This window comes from Protopterus annectens, chromosome 3.part0 (genome assembly GCF_019279795.1).
Source record: "Protopterus annectens isolate FY-2018-M chromosome 3.part0, PAN1.0, whole genome shotgun sequence".
Taxonomy (NCBI): Eukaryota; Metazoa; Chordata; order Ceratodontiformes; family Protopteridae; genus Protopterus; species Protopterus annectens.
In genome coordinates this window covers 1,940,909,031-1,940,933,997 of record NC_056731.1, presented here as the reverse complement: position 1 = coordinate 1,940,933,997, position 24,967 = coordinate 1,940,909,031, and the positions used below count along the sequence as shown (strand labels likewise).

Below are 24,967 nucleotides of genomic sequence, written 5' to 3'. Positions count from 1 at the left end.
GGCCGGATTCCAAAGTCTGGGTCTGGCCTCGGCTGATGTCGCACTTCACCCGACGTCCTAGCTCCTGGGGTATAAAGGTATCAGCCGACGCCATTTTCCTCAGTCTTTCTTGCCACGCGGTGCCCGAAGCAGAAGCTGTTCGCAAGTGCCGGTCGGTCAGATCCAGAGATTTCAGCTACCGAAGACTTCTAAAAAAGCTAAGTACCCCGTTGGGGACTCTTTCTTGCCTCAGCCGATGTCGGACAAAGTAAATCATTGTTTAACTTGTGGGAAACAAATACCTCATAAGGATTTTCACTCTTATTGCCTTCCATGCTTAGGCCCAGACCACGACCTATCAGCTTGTTTAGCCTGTGCTTCCTTCAACCAACGGACACTTAGACGTCGGTCGGAGTTTGCTGAAGAGTTTTTTGGCTCCGCTTTTGCATATAAAATGCCGTCGGAGACTCCGACTACACATTTAGCTAAAAATGCAAGGAAAAGGACCGACACTTCGAGCCCGGTTTCGCTGAAACCACAGTTAGGCCTACCATGAGTGTCTCTGTTTCGCTGAAACCGAGACCTCGGTTCTCCTTCGCCGAAAGCATGCCTCCGACAACAGAGGGCACACAGGCCCCGGCTGAGTCGGCTACAGAAATTCCTACTGAAGAAGCAGGCACACAAGATTTGTCCGACACCATTCCGTTGGACATCTCTACTCCTGCACGTGGGGCAGCTAGACCCCCTGCTTCTATGTCTATCAAGGCCTTCTCCAGGGCTAAAGCAGCTAAACTTTCCAAGGCCTTGCCTACAAAAGCTCCCTCTCACAGACCTACCTCAAGTTCTCAGATTCTCAGCCTTGCTGAGGACCTTATTTCTCTGATCAGGGGATCCCAACCTCACCCAGACAGGGCCTCACAACCCCCTCCTGAAAAGAGGCCTAGGACTGAACCCCCTGAACCTCTCTCCTCTGTCTATTCCTCGGATGGTTCAGATTTGTCAGACCATCAGGAAGGACCATACTCACCTTATGAGGATTCTGATGCAGAAGACTCCATTCCTTCTGCCTCTCCTCCAGAAGAATTTTCATTTGGGGAAACTCTACACTCAATGAGGGAGCACTTCCAATGGCAGGGTCAGGATTTTTCTGATTCTAGGAAAAGGCTAAGGACTTTTTTACACTTACCACAGCATAGGCCTTTAGCCATACCACCTGTACTATCAGTTGTTGATGATGCATACAATGATGCCAGTACTGCCCCTGATTCTCTTCCCCCGGCCCCTGCCAAACCTGACAGATATTGCAGGGTCCCAGATTCTCACTTACACTTGTATAAGGCCCATGCTGCAGACCCAGAAACCATTTCTCAGGGCCCTAAAGGTGTTGCAGCTGCCTCTGCCAAAAACCCCCTACCCTCTGAAAGAGAATCAAGAGCATTAGAGAGATGGGGTAAAAAGGTTTATACATCTGCTACTCTTTCTGCCAGGGCCTTAAACTGTCAATTTCACATGATACAGTACCAGGAATTTTTGTTAGATCAGCTGAATAAAAAGCTTTCCTCTCCTGAACCTTTAGACCGTAAGGCCCTTCAGGATTTGGTACACAACTATGATGCACTGGAGGCTTCATTTAGATCAGCTATGACTGGAGCAGTGATTCGAAGGCATGCCTGGCTAAAAGAACAATCCTTGCCAGACCATGTTAAGTCTAAACTCCTAGATGCCCCTATGGAGAAACAAAGTTTATTTGGCTCCCCTGCACAGGAGGTTCTAAAGAAAGTGGAAGAAAAAGCAAAATCTGTCCAAACAGTCAAGGATTTTCTGCAGGTCCAACCTCCTAGGTTCAGCAGAAATTGGCCTTCAAAGAATTGGTCCTTTCCAGACACCTCCAGAGCACAGAGAGGCAGAAATAGACGCCCAAGAGGCAGAGGTCAATCAAGGGGTGCCTACAGGGGTAGTCAGTGGCAACCTGCCAACCAGAGAAGTGCCGCCACAGCTGCGACTGCAACCACTTCCACAGGACAGACACAATGACTTGGCTCTGATTCCGCCTACCAGGGAACAACTGGAAGCACCCTTGGGCGAAAAGCTAGCTTTATTTTCAAAAACTGGCATTGCATTACAGGAGACAAATGGACTTTGCAAACAATAGACAAAGGCTACAGGTTTCACTTCCACACTCTACCAAAAAAGAGAGGAATGCCAAACCTTCCACCAAGCCAGAAATCAGAGGCTCTAAAACAAATCATCAACTTACTAAGGATGAGAGCAATAGAAAAGGTACCATCTATGGAACAAGGCCAAGGATTTTACTCCAGACTATTCCTTGTACCAAGAAAAGAAAATCAATGGAGGCCTATTCTCGACTTGTCCGCACTGAACACATATCTCATTGTTCCAAAATTCAAGATTCTGACCCTACAGCAACTTCTTCCCATGTTGGGCAAGGAGTTTTGGCTGGTGACTCTAGATCTCAAGGAGGCATACCTGCACGTCCCTATGACCAGATTGCAGAAGACACCTCAGATTTCTTGCAGGATCAGAGCATTATCAATTCTCAGCATTGCCCTTTGGCTTATCTACTGCGGCCAGAGTATTCACGAAATGCCTGGCATCAGTAATTGCACATTGCAGGCTTCAGGGAATTCAAATCTACCCATACCTGGACGACTGCCTAATACAAGCGGACAACAAGACAAAAATAATAAAGGATTTGGCCTATGTCATACAACTGCTGCAAGCCTTGGGATACACAGTCAACATACAAAAGTCAAGACTAGTGCCATCCCAGAGGATAACATTTTTGGGTGCAGAACTGGACACAATAACTCAGATGGCTTTTCTCACAGAAGAAAAACAAAAGCAACTACCAGTCTACTTCATGGCATTAACAAGACAAACTCAGCTTACTGCAAGGAAAGTCCTGCAGGCCCTGGGTTACATGGCATCCTGCATAATCTTGATCCCACATGCCAGGCTGCATATGAGAAAATTACAATGGTACCTAAGGAATGTATGGTCTCAACACAGTCACAGTCTAGAAGCCCTGATACCAGTCATTCCATGCCTGAAAAAAGAATTCCAGTGGTGGGCTCAGGCCTGCCAGATCAACAGAGGATTGCCTTTCCACAAACCACATCCAAGGCAGACCATCACCACGGATGCCTCAGACCTAGGCTGGGGGGCACACATGGAAGGCAAGTGTATCCAAGGCCTATGGTCCCAAGACCAGCTGAATCTACACATAAATCTAAAGGAGATGCTGGCAGTGAAGCATGCAATCGAGGCATTCAAATCATTCCTCCAGCAAGGACACCTGCTGATAAGGACGGACAATACCACAGTCATGTGGTACATCAACAAACAGGGAGGCACACATTCATACCCTCTATGCCGGATGGCAATGGACCTGTGGAACTTAGGCCTGAATCTCAACATCCAACTGCAGGCCAGATTCGTACCAGGAAAAGAGAATTCACTAGCAGACAGCTTAAGCAGAACTACCACGGATGCTCACGAATGGATGCTGCATCCAGACATCTTCAAAACCATAACAAAGAAATGGGGAATGCCAGAGATAGACCTGTTCGCCTCCCCACTCAACCACCAACTGAAGAAATTCTGCTCAAGAGTATACCACCCACAAGCCTGGAGGGTGGACTCCCTTTCTTTCAGCTGGAAGGCCCTGACAGTATATGCCTTTCCACCTCTCCCATTGATGTACAAAGTTCTACTGAAGATCAGAGAGGAACAGCCAAAGGTAATTCTGATAGCTCCAGACTGGCCAAGGCAGCATTGGTACCCGCTACTGAGAAGCATGTCTCGGACGAACTCATGGCCTCTACCTCTGTGTCCTTTACTTCTAACGCAGAACAACTACAAGACCCTGCATCCAAACTTAAAAACGCTGTAGCTAACTGCTTGGAAAATTGCATAAAACAAAACCAACCTGTTTTATCTCAGAGGGTTAAGGACATTATCCTGGAGGCTCACAGACCCTCCACAAGGAAAACATATTCAGCCAAATGGAAGAGATTCCTCATTTGGAGTGCAGCAAAGGGAACAAATGTCACACTGCCAAACCTAGCACACATCATAGAATACTTAGCAGAACTGTTCCACAATGGCCTGTCCTATTCTTCCATTAAGATTCATGCATCAGCAATTTCAGCAGAGTACAACATGGATCCTCCTGTCTTCTCTCATCCTCTCCTCAGACAATTTTTGAGAGGGATCAAAAATGTAAAACCTCCAAGGAAACCACCTCTGCCTGCATGGGATCTCAATTTTGTGCTAGAAAAATTAACACTTCCCCCTTTTGAACCAGCAGCAACAGCAGACTTACAGTTCTTATCTTGGAAAACTGCCTTCCTGCTAGCAATCACTTCAGCAAGAAGGGTATCCGAGTTACAGGCATTAATGGCAGTGCAGCCTTTCCTTATCTTTCACCAGGATAGAGTGTCTCTGAGAACCAATCCTACTTTTATGCCAAAGGTGGTATCCAGGGTATCCTTGAACCAAGCTATTCATTTACCTACATTCTTCCCTAACCCACAGAACAGGGGGAAAAACTACTACACACCTTGGATGTACACAGACAACTGCGCTACTATCTGGACAGAACTAAGGCCAGCAGGAAAACTGACCAGCTTCTGGTAGCATATGCAACAGGAGTGTAAGGAAAAGCAATTTCAAAACAGACAATCTCAAAATGGATAGGAAATTGCATTCGATTCTGCTACTCATTTCATGGAAAGACAACTCCTGAAAATATCAGGCCTCACTCCACAAGAGCTACAGCCACCACTACAGCTTTCCTACGAGGAGTGGCTACCAAAGACATTTTAGAAGCTGCTACTTGGAGCTCCGTGCATACATTTGCCAAGCATTACAATCTTCCTTTATACTCCAGATCCCGAGCAGGTTTTGCAACTGCAGTTTTACAAGGGATCTTAACTACACCATCATTATCTTAGTGCCTCCTCCCCCAGTTTGGCTATGGTATTCTACCCATATGTTATGACTGCAGATGCATCCTTGAAGGACATAGTACAGTTTTGTACCTACCATAAATGTAGATGTCCGATAGGTATGCATCTGCAGTCAGGATTACCCACTTTCCTTCCCCTCTGTGGTATTCCTAGGGTACTTACCCCTCTCTTAGCTAGCTGGGGGAATCTATTATGGTGTATTTGTTTGTATGCATATATGTATATATACTTTTTGATTTCTACTGTTTGGAATTTTCTACTTTTATACAAATTTAGCCTTCCTAGAGGGCACCTGGCATCTGGGGCAAGAAACACTGAGGAAAATGGCGTCGGCTGATGCCTTTATACTCCAGGAGCTATGATGCCTTTATACTCCAGGAGCTATGACGTCGGGTGAAGTGCGACATCAGCCGAAGCCAGACCCAGACTTTGGAATCCGGCCAACCGAAGGGCTGCCTGAGGCAGGACAACCCATATGTTATGACTGCAGATGCATACCTATCGGACATCTACATTTATGGTAGGTACAAAACTGTACTTTTCAGCAAGAGGAGTGTCTGAATTGCAGGCCCTTATGGCCGTGGAACTCTTCATTATCTTTCATGCGGACAGAGTTTCCCTCAGGACCAACCCATCATTCATCCTCAAGGTCGTATCTAGTGTGGTTTTAAACCAATCCATTGATTTGCCAACTTTCTTTCCCTAATCCTCAGAATAAAGAGGAAAGGATCATGCACTCCCTAGACGTGCACAGGCATCTCTGGTTCTATCTGGACAGGACTAAGCCTTTCAGAAAATCTGACCAGCTGCTAGTCAGCTTTGCTGCAGGGGCAGAGGGCAAGGCCATTTCAAAGCAAATCATTTCTAAATGGATAGCACACTGCATCCATTTCTGCTACAAACACAGTGTGAAACCTACCCCATAGGGGACCAGAACACATTCCACTAGGGCTGCATCAACCTCTACAGCATTCCTCAGCAGAGTCCCTACCAGGGACATTTTGGAAGCTGCAACCTGGAGCTCTGTACACACTTTCACCAACAATACCACTTATCTATCTTTTCTAAATCCAGAGCTGGATTTGCCACAGCAGTCTTACAGGGCCTGATTGCCAGCCCTTGTCTCTCTGCTTTTCCCGGTTAGGGGTCGCCACAGCGTAACTCCGGTCCGCTAATGATTTTTACGTGCCGAGTTGTCAGCCCTGACGCACAACCTTCAACGAAGGTACGCCCATTCACGCATGTCTCCAGACAGAAGACACTCTAGCTGATAATCGAACGGGACAACGTCTTACTGTCAGGCGACAGCGCTACCACAGCACCACCACCGCAGTCCTGATTGCCAGCCCTAATGCTTCTTAACTACCTCCACCCTTCCTTAATTTTGGAAATCAACCCAAATGTGATGACTGCAACAGTGAAACACTAAACATAGTACAGTTGTGTACACATTACATAAATAGAGATGTTCGAGTTTATTCACTGTTGCAGTTCTGGTTACCCTCCCTCTAGCCTCCTGACTTCTCTTTACTTCTACCTAGCTTTTTTGTTTGGCATATTTTATATCATGTGTATTTGCTTTTTTGCTGGGGGTGTTCCATACCTTGTAATTGCTTGCTATTTTGGGGGCACCTGGCATCTGGGACGAGGAAAACTGATGTAACGGCGTCGGATGCATGTTTAATATCCCTGACAACCTGACGTCCTGGAAGAAGTGACATCTTCCGACGCAGAAATCCCAAGACTCTGGTATTCAGGCCGACCTGAGGGCTACCTGCAGGCAGTTAACCCAAATGTGATGACTTCAACAGTGAGTATACTCTAACATCTACATTTATGGTAAGTGTACACAACTGTACTATTTTTTTTTGTCTAATAAAATGATTAATTTTCCACACTATATATGTCAAGTCAATATGAAGTACTAAGTGCTGCTTGAAAGTCGCTGAATCAGAGTAATTAATTAAAAATGCAGTGCTCAAACAATTTTTTGAAACTCTTAGAAGACGCTAGCCGTTAGAAGAAGGTGTTAGCAGCCCATCTTTCGTATTCTCTAGCCACTGCCATGTGGAGAGACAAAATGCATTGTTAGAGAGACTGTGAAGGATAAAATCATGTCAGTGTGACTGGCCTTTTTTGCAAACTGTGTACATTTTACAAAATTAACACTAAATAGTGATAACCGAAGTCTTGGCACTGCCAAGAGAATCCGTTCAAGATGCAGAGTAAAACATCTTTAAGTTTCTGGGCTAATTTGCACTTTAAATAAGTGCATCCCCTTTTAATATATATTTTAGGTGTTTAGTGTGCAACCTTTGGGCGGCTGCTGTGGTGCAGCAGTTAGCGTGTCTGCCTCACAGCAAGAGGTTCTCTGGTTCGATCCTCAGCTGGGTTGCCTTCTGTGTGGAGTCTGCATGTCCTCTCTCTGATCGCGTGGGTTTCCTTAGGGTGCTCCGGTTTCCTCCCACATCCCAAAGACATGCTGTAGATGGATTGGGCACACTAAATTGGCCCTAGGTGTGAGTGCGTGCTTGTGTGTGCCTTCTGTGGAAAGTTGGGCGCCGGGCTGGCAACTCGACACCTTAAAACTCCACTGCCAATTGTGAGCGGACAGGTGATCCAATGTGGTGACCCCTAACCAGGGAAAAAGCCCAAAGAAGAAGTGTGCAACCTTTCATCCACTCACCCCACTTGACTGAGGGCTGCACCAGGACTAGTACACCTAAATAAATAAATAAAAGTAGTCTACCCAATCAGGAATGGAGTGCATTAGCTTTCTTCACCCGGTGTTTTGTTGGTTTGAGGACTTCTTGAAACCTGAGGGCTGTGACTTTTTGAGATTCTATATGTTTGACGTTGGTACACATTTTCTCTTCATATTCTGTTCCTTGTTTCTCTGCAGCAGTCAAGTTCTGACTGGCTTATTTGTTCCTGACTTTCCCAGAATCTCAGTATCATAGAAGAGCAGGTGGGAGCTGAAGATTGACAGTCCTCCATAGGAATGAGAGGATTAGATTGTAGTATGTCTCATCTTCCTTTCCTTTGAGTCTAGATATCACTCGAGTAGTTTAAAGCAGGCCCTGTGCTGGTTCCAGCAGCAAGTTTCCATATATCTAGCTATAGTGATATGTAATACTTGGTAGGACTAGTGTGTTATACAACAGTTGTAGTATAGGTAGAAAATTTTGCCCCCCCCCCGATGGGCAAGCATGTTTTGGCTACTCAGTTCCATCCCTCCACTCTGGTTTCACCAACATCTGGGTCCTCTCTTCAAAGTTGGATTACCCTCAGTACTCAAGGCTTTGTGCTGTGGAGTTGTCTGGTTTGATATTTTGGTTTGTAATGTACTTCAGCTTTTCTATAATATTATTTTATATTGCACATGCACACCATGGTATTTTTGCAGCTATTTGTACAAAAATAAGAACTGTATTTGATTAGTAAGATTAATAAGCAACACTAATGGACTATTCAGAAAGTAGTTTTTTTCCCTCTGTGCGCTTGTTTAGTCTTTCTGCTTGGAACTTGCGGTTTTATAAAGGTTGACTTTTTAAGTATCTGTATCTCCTGTATTAGTAAATTGAGTAGTGGTTTCTGTTGTGACATATTTACTTTCAGGATGTAAAATCCAAGTTAAAGGACTTCTGCAGGTGGAAACTGAAAAAAATACTTTATTTTGTCAAACTTCTACACAATCCAGGCATCCCAGCAGCAGAGTAACTACTAATTTCTAACCCTGACTGCCTTCATGAAGGCAGACTTGCTGACATTATCTTGTTTTTGTGGAAAGCTACTTTTTACCCATAATTCACTGTGAGGTGACAGCTGATGAGATGACAGTGCCAGAGCCTGCCATATTAGATCAATCCCATGGATGTAGTGTGAAGTGTCATCAAGTTAGAGTTCTCCATATAATGTTGGTAACTGTCACGTTTGTTTCTATATATGTATGTATTACATTGTGCATTTGTAAAACATTGCACAACTGAAGTAATTAACTTTTTAAGAAGTGATGTTTTGAGATTTGGGTCATATCTTCCTTTTCTGTTTCAGCTGGTGTTGCATTTTTTGACTTGTAGAAACTCAGATAGTTAGTGAAGTTGCTATCGATGGTAATCTGGTTTATTTATCTTCAAGCTATAGAAGACCTTGTATTTTTAAGGCCTCCGCAAAAGGAAAGGAAGCAACTTTATATGACAGCACAAACTCAAGACTTGTGAAATTTTGAACTTAAATAGTTCTATGACCTCAGTGGGTATAGAATAACAAAATAAAAAAAAAGGACTTGCACCTTGCTGTGTTTTTCCCTTGGCAAAATACTTTCTGATGTGATGAGGTGAAGGGATTTAAGAGCAGAGGAGATGAACCACTAGAGAGAGAATTATGAGACTTCATTCAACCACAGCATGGTTTGCACTGAGGTAGCTGTAACCCCTGTGGCATTTCTCTTGGTCTATGTATACACTGGGGCGAGGAAATGTGTATAGGACATAGTTGAAAACTGAAGTACTTTAAAAGACTAACATTTGTGTTCAGAATGTACATTGTTTTTGTTGTAATGTGTTGCTGAATTTTTTCTTGTATTGATTTTTAGCTTGTATATTTGCTAATTTTCCTCTCTGAATGTTTTTGGTTTCCAGCATGTTCAAGCTGATGCCCCAACAAATAAAAGCCTTGCTGGGCTGGCAATGCAGCTTCTCCAGTTCCAGGAGGATGCTTTTGGAAAACACGTGAACAACCCTGCCCTTACAAAACTCCCTGTAAGTGGAAAACTTGACATTTAACATTTTATATGACTTGAGTTCAGGATTACTGCATGTTGTGATTTTTACCATATTGTATTTTAGAATGCCCTGTACTAGTACTATTTTGGCTTGCAGACTTCTTGGAGAGAAGGAGCATTTAATTTAAAAATCCTTTACACACAAGTGGTATGGTGAGCTGCAAGAGTAGGTTCATCCTCTTATAATGCCTTCTCAGCACATCATACTGAAGCTCTGGAGACTTTATGCTGTTGCATGTTATGTGGTGGGGAGGGTGCTAAGCAGCCAGGGAAAGCTGTATTTTTTGAACAGTTTTAATGTTTGTATTAGAACGGTAGATTCATTAACAGGACTATGCCTGTCTGTCTTTCATTATAGTAAGTATATGGTTACTTATTTTTGTACCCTCAGTTAAATGATCATTAGATATGCTGAGGAGGTTGTTTTCTTAAGGAGTCATTTGCCTTGTTCGTGCTTTGCAGCTCAAAATTTTCCAGACTGTTTGTTTTTGCACCACCTCTTGCTCGTGATATCTGCACATCTGTCCATTTTCGGTTTCTTCTCACCTCTAAATGCATTTGATTGGATTCTAAATGGCATTGGGCTACTTCTGAATTTTTTTTTCAGGTTTGCTTAGTTTTCTGGATTTCTAAATGTAAGTCGGTGGTTTACCTTGGTGCTTTTTTTGTGCTTTGCCACCATCAGAGCATTCTTGCATTGTCCTGGATAGAGGCTTACTTCTTTTCTGAAATTTAGGTCTTTTTTTCCCCATGTCAGACTTTTAATAATTATGACTGCAACAAAAAAATTACTCCTGCTAACAGTCATTGTTAATGTGTTTATTGCTTGGATCCTCCATTGTATTTTGGAATATTTATGCCAAGTTGGGCAGCTTTGAGGAAATGAAGAAAGCAACTTCTTCCTGTTTGGTTCGGTTTGCTTAAGACCGGTGGAGGGAAGGGGTTTCCGTAGCTTTTCTTCTCTTAGTAATCTAGTAAAGCCTGTATTTGATCTTTCAATCATTTATTTATTTTTGAGAAGTCTTTCTTTTTTTCAAGTTTGCTTTGTCTGTTAAACTTGTCAGTTAATGGTAAATGTGGGAAATAAGCTAGGATCAGAGCTGTGCCTTTTATTCTAGATGGTTCTACTGGTACTGGGGGTGTTCAAGGACTAAGATGAGGGATTCCCTACAGCTTACTTCTCCTTCTGCAAAGGTGTTAAGTTTAGCAGCCGGGTCTATTTTTTTCACTATTTACCCTAGCTTACGAGTCTGTGCAGATTTCTGTCTCTAGCCTGAAGGTCTTTCTGTCTTGTGGTCTGTTGCTGTTTTTGTCTGTTCCACAGAGCTTACAAGCAGGTAAGTTTTATCCCTCCAGTTAAGCCTTTGAGAGGTGTGAAGGTAGGTATGATGTAATAGTTTATTGGCTAGTGATTTCAGTGGACTCTCCATGTGAGGGTCAGATTGCCATCTGATGAGCTTCCATTTCTCCGTGTTAAATCCTCTGAAGTTGTCTGCACTGCTTCTGGAATTGGCTGTTTTTGTAATGGCCTAGATTGGTTTTGTACTGCCTTTAGACTGTGCCTTTGAGCTTTAAAATGGGCACTTGTGTTTCAATACAAGCCTTGCCACCCTTGAACCCTTTATTGTATCCTCTGGCATTGACTCAGCCTCTCCAACTCATTGAACTCTGGTAAAGCACCAGTCTGTCTGTACAAAGTCTTTCCTGGAGGTGCTGTCCTTGACTCCTTTGCAACCAGTTCTGTGAACTACAGCTTCGGTTCAGTTGTCTTTATTTTCTTCCTCCAGTATAGAGGAGATTCTGGATAGTCCAAGGAAAAGGACCAGGCACTTGTCTAACTTAGTTGACCCCTCCCCTCAAGCCTTTAAGGAAGAGGATGAAGGGTTCCTTTCTGCACCTTCACATCCAAAAGACACGTTTTATGTTTTGTTTAGGCTGCAGGGGATGGAGGGAACAGACCTTCATGGGAGCTTTTTTCTGTAGGTAAGACGTCAGGTGGCCAAACATTCTCAACAGGTGTCTTCCTGGTGCTCCCTTCTTTGATGATGCAGCTGAATGCAGTCAGTGCAGCTTGTCATGATCTGGACATTCTGGGTTTATGTGCAAGAAAGTTGAACGGGATCTTTTAACACTGATCAGACTGTGCTATATGAGCAGAGGTCTCTGTATTTCAGGTACTGTGTCTCCTGATAAGGAAGGTATGGCTGTAGACAGGTTGGGGAGCAGTCCTTTGGTTCCTACACATTATCTTAAGACACTGGATTACCTCATGCATTTTTTTTATTTTCCATTGAGATGGTTCAGATAAAGTTTGTACTGTATGTGCTCCTTTGATGGCTTTTGGAAAGAGAGAGGTCATCGGACAAATTTCCACTTCTTCCACAGTTGGCAACCTTTTATTTCTACCTGAGGAGCAAACAAGCAGCAGTGTCTACCTATACTGTAATGATTTTGCTTGTTGCACTAAAGCAACATTTATGGATGATGGGGAAACTGCAGCGCTTTAAGGTCAGAGGGACCCATGTCCTATAGGATTTGAAACTTTCACTAAATGTGAGAACTAAAACGGGAGAAAAAGAAGTGGACCTTGATGCAGTGGCATAATCTAGTGATTAGTGTCTGTTGATAAGCAGCCTTGACATGTGCATGTACTGCAACATTAAGAGCTTGCAACTTAGAATCCTTGGTAAAGGGAGATGATCATTATATTGATCACTGCTGCAGTAACCTTAGCTATATGGGTTGTATACTGCCAAGGATATAATTGCCAGCCAGCTTCCAGAGCTTCACTGCATTTAACGTGCACTCAAACCATTTGGCAACTTGAGTTGAGCTGCCTAAAATTGTGTGTTTGAGGGTTAAGCCCTTCAGAGCTCCCCCAGCTTTGATGAGAGCACTCCTTTGCATGCTTTTGAGAATTGATGGGTATCTCATGCTTCTCCTTTGCTGAGCAGATAAGTTCCCTTTAGGGGAAAACTTTTCCAGATAACGTTCTTAAAAATTTTTTTTCTAAATTTACTTATTTTTAATCTAGAAGTTTTCATTTTAATAGACTATCAAGAGACTTGGCAGTTTGTTCTAACTAATTGTAAAAGTGTGAAGAATGTTTATCTGTACTTGAGGAAAAATTTGCTGTAAATAAATTTGTTTCTTCTATTGCAGGGGTCACTAATTGTTTGCACCAGGGCTATGGCCTACTGTTTTGTGGAGGTTTGCGTGATTGTATTCTCGGAATCTCTCCGATGATAAAATTTGAGATTTCTAAATTCCCCTTTGGGTAGAGAGTTGGCTTTTCACCCCTCTGCTGCAGAGGTGATCAAAAAGTGTTATGAAAGGGTGTGTGTGTTGGTCCAGGGAATCTAAGGTTTTTCATCCCTCCTTTTTCAAAATTTCCTAAGGGAGTCTCCAAATCCTCATCCAGTTTTGGTCTCTCTCTAGCAGGATGCAAGGGAGTTAAAGGTTTCATTGGAAACATCCCCAAAGCAGACACGCAGCAGAGTCGCCCAAAAGGCAGTTGGAGTCCACTCAGTAAACCCATCATTAATTTTGGACAAACGTTTTACCACCTCTGCCCTTGTGCTTTGTGTTAGGCAGCCAGTCTCTAATGTGTGTATTTTAGCCTACGTAGTGACTAGTCTGAAGACGAGTGCTTCTGTGCCCTAGTTTATAAGCAGTAGCCTTACAGTCTGTAAACCTTCTACAGACATTCTGCTGGTCAGCTTTTACACTCTACTTCCTAAAAGACACTGACATTTGCTTTTACTCACAATATATGTTTCTATTATTTTCTTCACTTCTTCTACACTTGCTTCTCCCATTATATCCCCCTGTCTTTCTGCAGTGAAACTACATGCTTTCAAAGAAGTCACCTTTGGTCTCCCTTCTATTCTTATTTCTCCTTGCCAGAGATGCTTATTAAACCACTTTCACCTCTGAGCCCACTATTTATGTTGTTAGAAATGTGTGTTTTTATTTTTCTGTAGAAGTGTCCTTGCAAGCAAATAGGTACGCATGTATCACTGAAGTCTGCAGTTTGAACGCCAGTTTGTAGGCGGTATTTATGTAAATTGGAAATATTTTGGTAGCCTAAAACAAAGAACTTTGTTCAGTTTAATAGCTCCATTTTCTTAGACAGCAGCAGTCCCATTGGTACTTTTCTCCTTCAAATACGTTCCATTGATTGTTTGTTTTTCACAGTTCACTGTCTCCAAGTTAAATTTTCCTTTGCCCCAGATATTTGTGTAACCACTTTCAGTTCTGAGCTAGTATTTTCCTCAGCTGCAGTCCTTCATTTTGGCTTACTCTTTCTCATTGTTTTACTAATCTTTGCAGAGGGGGTGCCTTTGGACTTCGCAATTCAGAGTCCATAGAATCCTCCTTACCATTGCACAGTTGTTCAACAATCAAGTGCAGTTTTTACTGTTCTATCACTATTAATCAGGTTAAGCTGATATTGGGCTAAGAGCAACAAACTAAAGAGTTTATCTGCTGGCACAGACACGTTTTAAACTTTTTAAACTGCTTTGCTCCTTTTACTTATCTCTCTCAGCAGATCTGTAGCTATTTAACTTTGGTTACTAGTTGGTTGTTTTTGTCTGTCTGACAAGTTTTCAACCTGCTTCATTTGCCCTTGCTAACGCTCAGGCTTACTTTGCTTCCCTACCCTACCCCAAATTCTCACTCATCTGATTTAACTCTACTTTTATAACACCACCCACATATCCCACAAACCAATACCAGTGGTTCCCTATAGAAAAAAAAATCAGTCAGTAGAATTACTCCCAATAGTAACATCCACTCTAGTTCATCACCCAAGACTTTCTCTCAAATTGCCTTACTCCTGACCCCTATAAATATTGCATTACATTTTTATAACCAAACCAGTACCCTCCTGACATTTTCTAATCCTAATTTACAGCAAAAATAAAACCCAAGTTAAATAAGATGGCAGTAACTCCGGATTTTTCTACTATACCTCCTAACTCGAATAAACTTTATCACCAGTTATTAAATCCACCTCCTTCATATACATATGACTTGAGCCAATCCTCACAAAGGATATCAACTTCTACCCAGCCTGTCTTTCTCCATAGCACCATAACTTTACAAACCACATCTGATTTATTTTTAAATAACTTAAAACTAAGTAGCCACATTTACAATCAAATACCAAACCAAGACCAAAATATAGTCATCCACACACTTCCGTCTGTAAAATATCCATTTAATAATTAGTAGAGATATTCACCCAAACCCAGGGTCCCACTGTTCATAAAACATCATTTCTAACCCCGAAATAAACCCAGTCCCTTAATACCTCTTAACAAAAAAACAGACCCCAAACTTCCTTACTAAATATGAAACTAAGAAGTATGTGCAGTAAAATCCATGACATACATGCCTACCTTGCCACATACACTCCTTTGTAGTCATAGCTACCGAAACCTGGGTAAAAAAAAAAACAAAAACAAATCAAGGATAGGGGAACCCCCCCACACAAAAAAAGAGTATGATGTACTCGGGCATGACAGACAAAACAAGTGTGCAGGTGGTATAGTAATCCTATATTAAACATTCCATAACCATCACCTTACTCCAACAGGAAATGACCAAATTTAATAATGCTGAATGTCTATCAACACTTCTAAAAATCAGCAATAGAAAAACTATAAGTTTAGTAGCAATTTATATAACACCAGTGAAAAACATTGATACTGCTGAAAATATTATTTGGATATCCCAACAAATTAACCATGAAACAGTAATACTTGGAGACCTGAATATAGATTGGAAACTCACAAATTCCACTACCTCCACTAAATCCATAAACTTGTACAACTTTAAACGGTTAATAACCACGCCCATTAGAATGAATAAAACTTCAGGGGGACACTCAGCATTAGACTAGATCCTTACAAACAAACCAGACAAACCTGACAAATGTAGGCTGTCTTGCAGATGGCACAAGTGACCAAATACCAACATATGCCGTTAGAACTCGCTATAACCTAGATAAAGAAATGACCTATAACCAAGTATGAAATAAAACCAATTTCAGCTAAGATATTTTCAATGAAACAGTAAAACAATACAGCTGGAATATAGTTAGAACAGTGCCATTAGATACTGCTGTAGAACACTTTTTTTATTTAAGATCTGTAAGAATATATGTTATAAATTTAGCACCAGTATGTAATAAAAGTGAAGTCCAACCCCCCTCACCATGGCTAACAAAAGAAAAAAAAACTGTCATAATAAATAGATAAAACATGGAAAAGTTGGTATAAAAATACAGCTCAAATTTCCTTCCAACAATTTAGACATCTTGGAAACCTTGCAAAACTCCATGTCAAACAGGACAAGCAAACCTACTATAATTACTTGCATGACAATATCCAAATAACTGAGAACATTTTTAGTTATAACTAAGTAAACTATTCCACCTTGGCAGCACTACCACCACTCCCTCTCCAAAAGCAATGTGATAGACTGTATCCACACACAGTTCAGTTCCTACTTTATGCAGGCAACCTTATCTCTGTTAGACACTAATACATCTGTCCCCCTGTCTCTGCCCTTGTCCAACCAAAACCAACCACAGCTTTTCAATTTTAGTCTAGTACCAATGTCCCTCATAATGAAGTTGCTTCTTAAACTAAAAACTACCTCTCGTAGCTGTAGACCAGCTACCATCAGACCACATAAAAATGGCCGCAGAAGTTATAGCATTCCCTGTGCCCATACTAATTAATAAAAGCAACATGGCTTTAGGTACCAGTACAGCACCACTAACTGCTCTACTACATTTTACCAGTGTAATAAACCACCATACAAACAATGGTCTGCTTGTGTCTACTGTACAAGTCTTAGACTTGCCAAAGGCATTTGATACGGTCTTGCGCCAGCAACTACTCGACTGTCTCCGTAGGACTTTCACAAAACTCCTTGTCATGGTTACTTAGTTAACTGTCTGGAAGGCAACAAACCTATTCACCCTTTCAACCAGTTACAATAGGTGTCCCTCGGGACTCTATCCTGGGTCCTGTCCTATTAAATGTATTTTATTAATAACCTTCACACCTCCACTCTCCATGCTAGTTTAGTTCAGTATGCTGATGAGTTGGCATTTAATATGTCAGCCTCAACAATAAGCTCTTAAGACATTTCCCAAAAATCAGTTTTCTCAGTATAAACCTGACCCAAAGAATCAAACCACCTACTCAGTCCCAAGAAAACCAAGTTAATGCGTTTTCCCTCAAAAGCTGCCAAAATCAAAAGCAGCCTTTTATCATAAAGTCAGCAAATATCACTGTCCTTGAAACTAAGTCATGCTAGACTTCTAGGTGTTATAATAGATGACATTCTCAAATATGACCAGTGTATACTGCATGCCATTAAGTCTGCACAGCAGAAACTAGGCTGCCTTTGTAGGATCAGTGGATTCCTTACAGATGCTGCAAAAAAAACCCCTCTAGCCACTAACTTCTTACTGCCAGCTCTTGTACGCCACTCTTATCCTAACAAACTTAAGTAATCAGAGAAACTCACCTCCTGCTACAATAAAGTAGCTAAATTTGCCACCAGTCTCCCTCTTAGGACCTACCATTGTCATAGCTTAAAACAATTAAACTGACTTGAACTGGACAACTACCTAACATTTTCATAACGAAATATAGCACACTAACTTCGTCAGATAAATGCCCTGCACTAAAACGTATTACTGCCCTACTGTCCTGCAAGGGACCTCTAACAAAGTCTTACTACTCACAAGTAAGTCCAAATTTTGCAGGAGACCAACTGTACTTCTCAGTATGTTGCCAAACTCTGGAATACTATCTTCACACAAATGACTCTCAGACAAACTCGGTAGTTCTAAACCACTTCTTAAACAACATGTTAATCAATCCTGGTCCTGCACATCCTCATCACCAGGTTAAAATTTTGTGCTCACTGTATGATACTCTCCTTAAACAAAATACTCTCAACCCCTCACTAAAGTGACAAAACAATTTATATACATAACTGCTGCCTGCACAATTTCCTAAGTTGCACATGGGCTTTCTTTTATTAATGTCCATCTCTGTAAGATCTTAATGCATAAATGCAACTACTGTATGTGTATAAATGTAAATAGAAATTGTATCTACTTTGTGTTTAATTGGAACCAAGTGTAATGCAATGTAAACAAATGGTGCCCCCCCCTTCCCTGGCTTGCACTGAAAATAGGCATTACCCAGTTGGACTTTTCCCGTAAGCAAAGATAGAAAAACACAGTCTTGACAGATGGTTAAGAAGAAATGGTGAGTGAGTTCCAAAAAGATGCTTTGACCCTCCCAAAGAAAGGACACTCCAAGTCTGACTATTCAAGAGACGTTGTGACTCCCTCCCACCCTGGCTCTTTTTTTCTTCCAGAAAGTCTGAATTTTGACTACATATAGATTCAGATAGATGGGTTCTTGAAATCATTTATCAAGATCAAATTGCAGTGGGAGGAATTTCCTCCTCTTCAGGTGGTCATTCCGAATCCTGCAGGTAAGACTGTGTTTCCTCCAGTTCATCACATGCTGTCCAAAGTAGTGATGGAACTGGTTGTTCCCTCCCAGGTTAAGAAGGGTTTTTATTCAAGGATGTTTTAGTGCAATAGAAAGAAAATGCTTGGAGACTAGTTCTGGGTTGATCTTTCTTTCTTAAACCTGTTTGTGATGGTGCCCAAATTTAAAATGTCACTTCACAACCTGTTAACCTCTTCTTCCTCTCTCTAAGTTTCCTGGTGACACTAGACTTAAGATGCACATCATATCATCATTCTCATCCTGCCTTCAGACATTTCTTAAGGTTTTGTGTGTCTGGATCTCGTTCAGTTCTTTGCACCTTACCCTTTGGACTGTCCACTGCACCAAGTGTGTTTGCAGTGTCTAGTTCCAGATGTTCTTCGTGTTTCACTGTTGCAGTCATCACATTTGGGTTATCTGCCTGCAGGTAGCCCTCAGCCAGTCTGAATACCAGAGTCTTGGATTCCTGCATCGGATGCTGTCTCTTCTTCCATGACAGTCAGGTCGTCTTGGGTATAAAACATGCAGCCGACGCCATTACATCAGTCTTTCTTGCCGTGCGGTGCCCGAAGCAGAAGCAGTTTGCAAGTGACGGTCGGCAGACTCCTGAAATTTTCATTTTCGAGTTTCAAGACCAAAGTCTTCATAGAAAGATAAGTACCCCGTTGGGGATTCTTTTTATTGCTCCATCCGATGTCAGTAAAAGTTCACAATTGTCTTACCTGTGGAAAGCAAATACCTCAAAGATTTTCATTCGTACTGCATTCCTTGCTTAGGCCCAGACCATGACTTACCTCGCTGTTGGTTTTGTGCTTTGTTCAATCCCTGAACTATTAGTCGTCGGGCTGTTTTTGCAGCAAATTATTTTGGTACTCCTGTATCAGTACTCCGAAATGGCTTTGTTAAGCCATCCGACTACCGATCTTCCGAAAAAATGTAAAGATAAAGACAGAGACAGGGTGCATAGGTCCAAAACTGCAGACAACACTTCCGTTAAGCTAGTTGCCAGCCCCTGCTACCTGCCACTTCAGGCCTCTACTGAGACCCAGTCGGAGTCTGGTATGCCGCGAGATGCTTCTTCGACTTTGGAACCTGCGTATGTCTCTACCTAGGATGGGTCCGAAGCCGCTGTGCAGGCACCGGCTTCTGAGGGTGTATTCAGGCCTACAGATTTGCATGTTAAACCAACGCCGTCTTCTTCATCTAGGCCTAAAACTCGCTCCACGCCTAGAAAACTGACGTCCAAACCGCATGCTCAGGCCCATATGCCTAAAAACAATTGCTTAGAATGGCTGAAGACCTTATTACTTGGAGGGTGAAGGGTGGCTTCCCCTAATTAAAGAGACCTAGAACTGATTTTCCTTCTGATTCTTCTGATCAGGAATCTTATTCTTCTGTTCCTTCTGATTACCAGGATTTGCCCTTGTCTACCTATGAGGATTCTGATGCAGAGGACTCCATTCCCTCTGCTTCTCCTCCAGCAGATTTTTCTTTTGGTGAAACCTTGCATACTATTAGGGAGTATTTCCACTGGGAAAGCCAGGATTACTCTGATTTCAAAAAGAGGCTTAGGGAATTTTTACTCCTTCCTCAACACAGGCCTTTAGCTGTCCCTCCTGTTCTGGACACTGTAGATGATACTTTCTTGGAAATTAAGCCTTTCCCCAGACACTTTACCTCCAGCTCCCAGAAAACCTGACCGGTATTAGAGTACATGACCCTCACAAGTTCCTTTTCAAGAATCCTACTGTGGATCCAGAGACCATTTCCCAAGGACCAAAAGGCATTAAGGCTACTGCTGCCAAAAATCCTACCCCTTCTGACAGAGATTCTAGAGCCTTGGACAGGTGGGATAAGAAAGTATACACTTCTACCACTTTGGCCATTAGGGCTTTAAATTGCCAGTTTCATATGTTAAAGTACCAGCAGCATGTTATGGTACTACTTGAACAGAAAATGATGTTGATTCCCGACTGTGCTGAACACAAAGAATTGCAAGATTTTAATGCATTCTGCTGAACAAGTTGGTAAACATACTTTGCAGTGTGGTTTTGACTCTAGAAGCATCTTGTAGGGCTGCTGTCACTGGGTCTGTACTTAGAAGGCATGCTTGGCTTAAGGAGCAAAGCTTGCCATATCATGTTAAAGCTAAATTACTGGATGCTCCCTTAAACCAAGACTGTGCGTTTGGCAACAAAGCAGAAGTTGTTCTTAAAAGGATGGAGGAAAAAGCTAAATCTATGCAAACTGTTAAAGATTTCCTACAAGTACAGCCTCCCAGATTCAGTAGACATTGGCCTTCTAAGAACTGGTCCTTTCCAGTCTCTTCCAGGCCCTCTCAGTCCAAACCCAGGAACAGCAGACCCACTTCGGTTACAGTCTCAGACTGAGCACAGGTCTAAGCAGTGGGGGCTCCCACTTCCAAAGCAGGGAGCAGTAAACCTCCCCCTATGGAAAAATTACACAGTGACTTAACCTTAACCCTCCCAAGTCCTGCTCAACTGCCTCCTCCCTTAGGAGGAAAGCTCGCCTTGCATGCAGATAACTAGGAACTCATTACCCAGGACAAATGGGTTTTGAATATAGTTTCCCAAGGATACAGATTCCACTTCCACTCCCTACCAACCTCAAATGGTTGGCCAGACCTACCCCCAAATCAGTGGTTAGAGGCCCGACAGCAGGTTTTCTCTCTTCTAAGTATCAGGGCTATTCAGCCTGTCCCAGCAGAACAAAGGGGACAAGATTTTTACTAAAGACTTTTCCTGGTACCCAGAAAAGACAGCTCCTGGGGTCCTATCCTGGACCTCTCTATTCTGAACACCTTTCTGGTAATCCCAAAATTCAAGATGCTAACACTTCATCAGCTGCTTCCTATGCTAGGCAAAGATGCCTGGTTGGCAACCTTTAGAGTTAAAGGAAGCTTACTTGCACAATCCAATAAGGGAATCTTGCAGGAAATACCTACGCTTCAGGGCAGGCTCCATGCACTGTCAGTTCTCTGCACTTCCCTTTGGCTTACCTACTGCGCCCAGGGTATTCACAAAGTGTCTAGCTCCAGCCATTGCACTTTGCAGGCAGAGAAATATTCAAATATACCTTTACTTGGATGATTGTCTGATTCAGGCAAAAAGCCAGGACTTGCTATTACAACATCTGGCATTTGTAAAAAAACTTCTAACCTCTTTGGTTTACACCATAAACAAAAAGAAATTGCGCCTGGTACCCTGCCAACAAATTTGTATTCCCGGGAGCAAGCTTGAACACAACTTCCCAGATGGCTTTCCTCACTCCAGAGAAACAAGTTTTATCTGACAACCTACTTCGAACTATTGGCCACAAGACCCAGCTATCTGCATCGAAAATTCTGCAAGCCCTGGGGTTCATGGCCTCTTGGATGCTACTAATTCCATATGCAAGACTGCATATGAGGGAAACTACAATGGTAGCTAAAAAGCTTATGGTGTCAACATTCTCAGGACCTGGAATCAATGATTCCTATCATTCCTTGTATAAAGACAGAGTTCCTTTGGTGGACAGAGGCCTGCTACCACAACAAGGGGCTCCCTTTCACTCTACCCCCTGCTGCCCAAACCCTAACAACAGACTCCTCAGACTATGCATGGAGGGCTCACTCGGCAGGGCAGTGCATTCTGGGCAATTGGAACCCGAGACGGATGCACCTGCATATCAACCAAAAAATGTTAGCTGTACAGAAATCCTTGACAGCCTTCAAAGACTGCATTCTTCCAGGACAGCTATTGATAAAGACGGACAACACAGTTATGTGGTACATAAGCCAGCAGGGGGGAACCTATTTGTACCCTCTCCACAGACTAGCCATGGCGCTGTGGAACACAGCCTTGAGCTTCCAAGTGCACCTACAAGCTCAATTCCTGCCAGGCAAGCTAAATTCACTGGCAGACGACTTGAGCAGAAATCTCATGGACCCACACGAATGGAAACTGGAACCAAAAATATTCAGCCTTTTGAGGAACAAATGGGGGACTCCAGAGATAGACCTCTTCGCCTCCCCTCAGAACTACCAATTGGAGAAATTCTGCACAAGGACTCCCCACACTCAAGCTTGGAAAGTGGATGCCCTGTCCTTTACCTGGGAAAGCCTCTCTGTTTATGCCTTCCCCCTCTGCGCCTCCTCTCAAAGGTTCTGCTAAAGATCAAACAGGACAAGCCAAGGACAATACTGATTGCACCAGACTGGCCACGCCAGCACTGGTACCCCCTCTTGCGCAGTATGACACTGCTGGAACCATGGTACCTGCCTCAGACCCCTTCCTTGCTGTCCCAGCAGGAGGGCCAGATTCTGGACCCTCAGCCTCAAACCATGAACCTTGCAGCCTGGCTTATTCCTTGAACTCCCCAATAGCATCCCTCAGTAAGCAGGTGCTGGATGTCATTCTGGAGGCCAGGAGGCCTAGTACTAGAACATCTTATGCTGAAAAGTGGAAAAGATACTGCTCCTGGAGCCAGACTCTGGGGATGGACACAGTGGTGCCCAGCTTACCTCATATTCTTCATAACTTAACAGAAATGTTCCATAAGGGCCTATCCTTCTCGTCAATTAAAATTCATGCCTCTGCCATTTCAGCTGATAATAATACTGAGCCACCCCTCTTCTCTCACCCTCTGCTAAAACAATTCCCCCCCCCCTGGAGAGCCCCTACTTCAGCCTGGGACTTTAACTTTGTATTGGAAAAGCTTGCTCTCCTTCCTTTTCAGCCAGCTGCAACAGCAAAGTTGAAATTCCTTTCTTGGAAAATAGCATTCCTTCTAGCGATCACTTAAGTAAGAAGAGTGTCTGAATTGCAGGCCCTCATGGCAGTGGAACCCTTCATTATCTTCCATGCAGACAGGGTTTTCCCTGGGACCAATCCTTCCTTTATGCCCAAGGTGGTATCTAGTGTGGCCCTTAATCAGTCCATTCATTTCCCTACTTTCTTTCCTAATCAACAAAACAAAGGAGAACGAATACTGCACTCTCTGGACGTGCACAGACAACTTAGATTCTATTTGGACAGGACTAAGTCTTTCAGAAAATCTGAACAGCTGCTAGTTGTCTTTGCTGCAGGGTCAGAGGGGAAAGTCATTTCAAAGCAAACCATTTCCAAATGGATAGCCCATTGCATCTTATTTCTGCTACAAGCCCCATGGAAAGCCTACCCTACAGGGGATAAGATCACATTCTATCAGGGCTGCATCTACCTCTGCAGCTTTTTCTCAGAGGAGTCCCTACCAGGAATATCCTAGAAGCTGCTACTTGGAGCTCAATACATACCTTCACCAAGCATTACCACATGCCTCTTTTTTCTAAATCCAGAGCTGGGTTTGCCACTGCAGTTTTGCTGGCCCTAATGCTCTCTTACTTCCTCCTCCCTTCCTTAACTTTGGGAATCAACCCAAATGTGATGACTGCAACACTGAAATATGAAGAACATAGTACAGTTGTGTACACTTACAATAAATGTAGATGTTCGAGTGTGTTCACTGTTGCAGTCCTGGTTACCCTCCCTCCAGCCCCCTGACTTCTCTTGGCTCTACCTTTTTTTCTTGTTTGGTATATTTAAGCTTTCTGGTGTATTTGCTTTTTGTTGGAGGTGTACCATAGCATATAATTGCTTCCCATTGTGGGGGAACTTGACATCTGGGGCAAGAAAAACTGATGTAATGGCGTCTGCTGCATGTTTTATACCCCTGCTGACCTGACGTCATGGAAGAAGAGACAGCATCCGACGTAGGAATCCAAGACACTGGTATTCAGGCTAGCTGAGGGCTACCTGCAGGCAGATAACCCAAATGTGATGACTGCAACAGTGAATACACTCTAACATCTGCATTTATGGTACTTTATAGCTCATTGCAAGCTGCACAGTATTCACATTTTTCCATATTTTAGATGAATTTCTTATCTTTGCAGAGTCTTTATCAAAACGTCAGGAATCTCTCTCTTCAGTGAGAGATCTTTTACACAAGCTGAGTTTCCAGGACAACTGTCAGTTTGTCTTGACTCACAAACACATGATTGTACTCTTGGGATGTCATCTAAACACTTCAGTTAAGAGCTTTTCTTCCACAGGAAAAAATTTATACCTAGATGTATTTTATAGAGTTTCCACTCGGACTTTGATCACTGTGAGGGAATATATCAGGATTTGGGGTTCCATGGCTTCTAGGATTGTCATGATACCCTCACAGGACTCCGCCTGAGGAATATACTGTGGCATCTGAAGTCACTTTGGTGCCAGCACCAGTTTATATTTTCTGACAAACCCCAGAACTGGTATTTGAAGAGAAATCACATGGTGGAAACAGCAAATATCCGTAAATCCAGGTGTCTGCTTTCCCTTTCTGCTCCAAAGCAGTCAGCCACCACAGATGCCTTGGACTTCACTTTTGGAGCAGTTTCAGGAGGGATAAAAGTGCAAGGTGTTTTGGGACACCAAGGACAGAGGCAGGCACATAAATATGAAAGAGATGCTTGCTCTGATCAAGGCACTCAACACTCTGAATCATCTTTGGTCCCCTGGACCTTTAAGTTCTGACAGACAATCCCACAGTCATGTGGTATACCGGGGAAAACAAGGTCTTACCCCCTTTTGCAAAATAGTCATTTTAGCTTGAGGTGTAGCTTCACAGCACAGTCTCTC

At 42.9% G+C, this 24,967-nt stretch overlaps 1 protein-coding gene across 1 annotated transcript in view; it reads left to right on the top strand.

The window, feature by feature from the left end:
- The window catches only part of SMARCC1 (SWI/SNF related, matrix associated, actin dependent regulator of chromatin subfamily c member 1), a 1,897,600-nt gene that overhangs the window by 99,432 nt on the left and 1,773,201 nt on the right, over positions 1 to 24,967 (top strand). The window contains exons 2-3 of the mRNA XM_044066067.1: positions 9,611 to 9,730; positions 11,078 to 11,090. Of these exons, the coding sequence (XP_043922002.1) occupies positions 9,611 to 9,730; positions 11,078 to 11,090 (133 nt within the window). The remainder of the gene's footprint in view (positions 1 to 9,610; positions 9,731 to 11,077; positions 11,091 to 24,967) is intronic.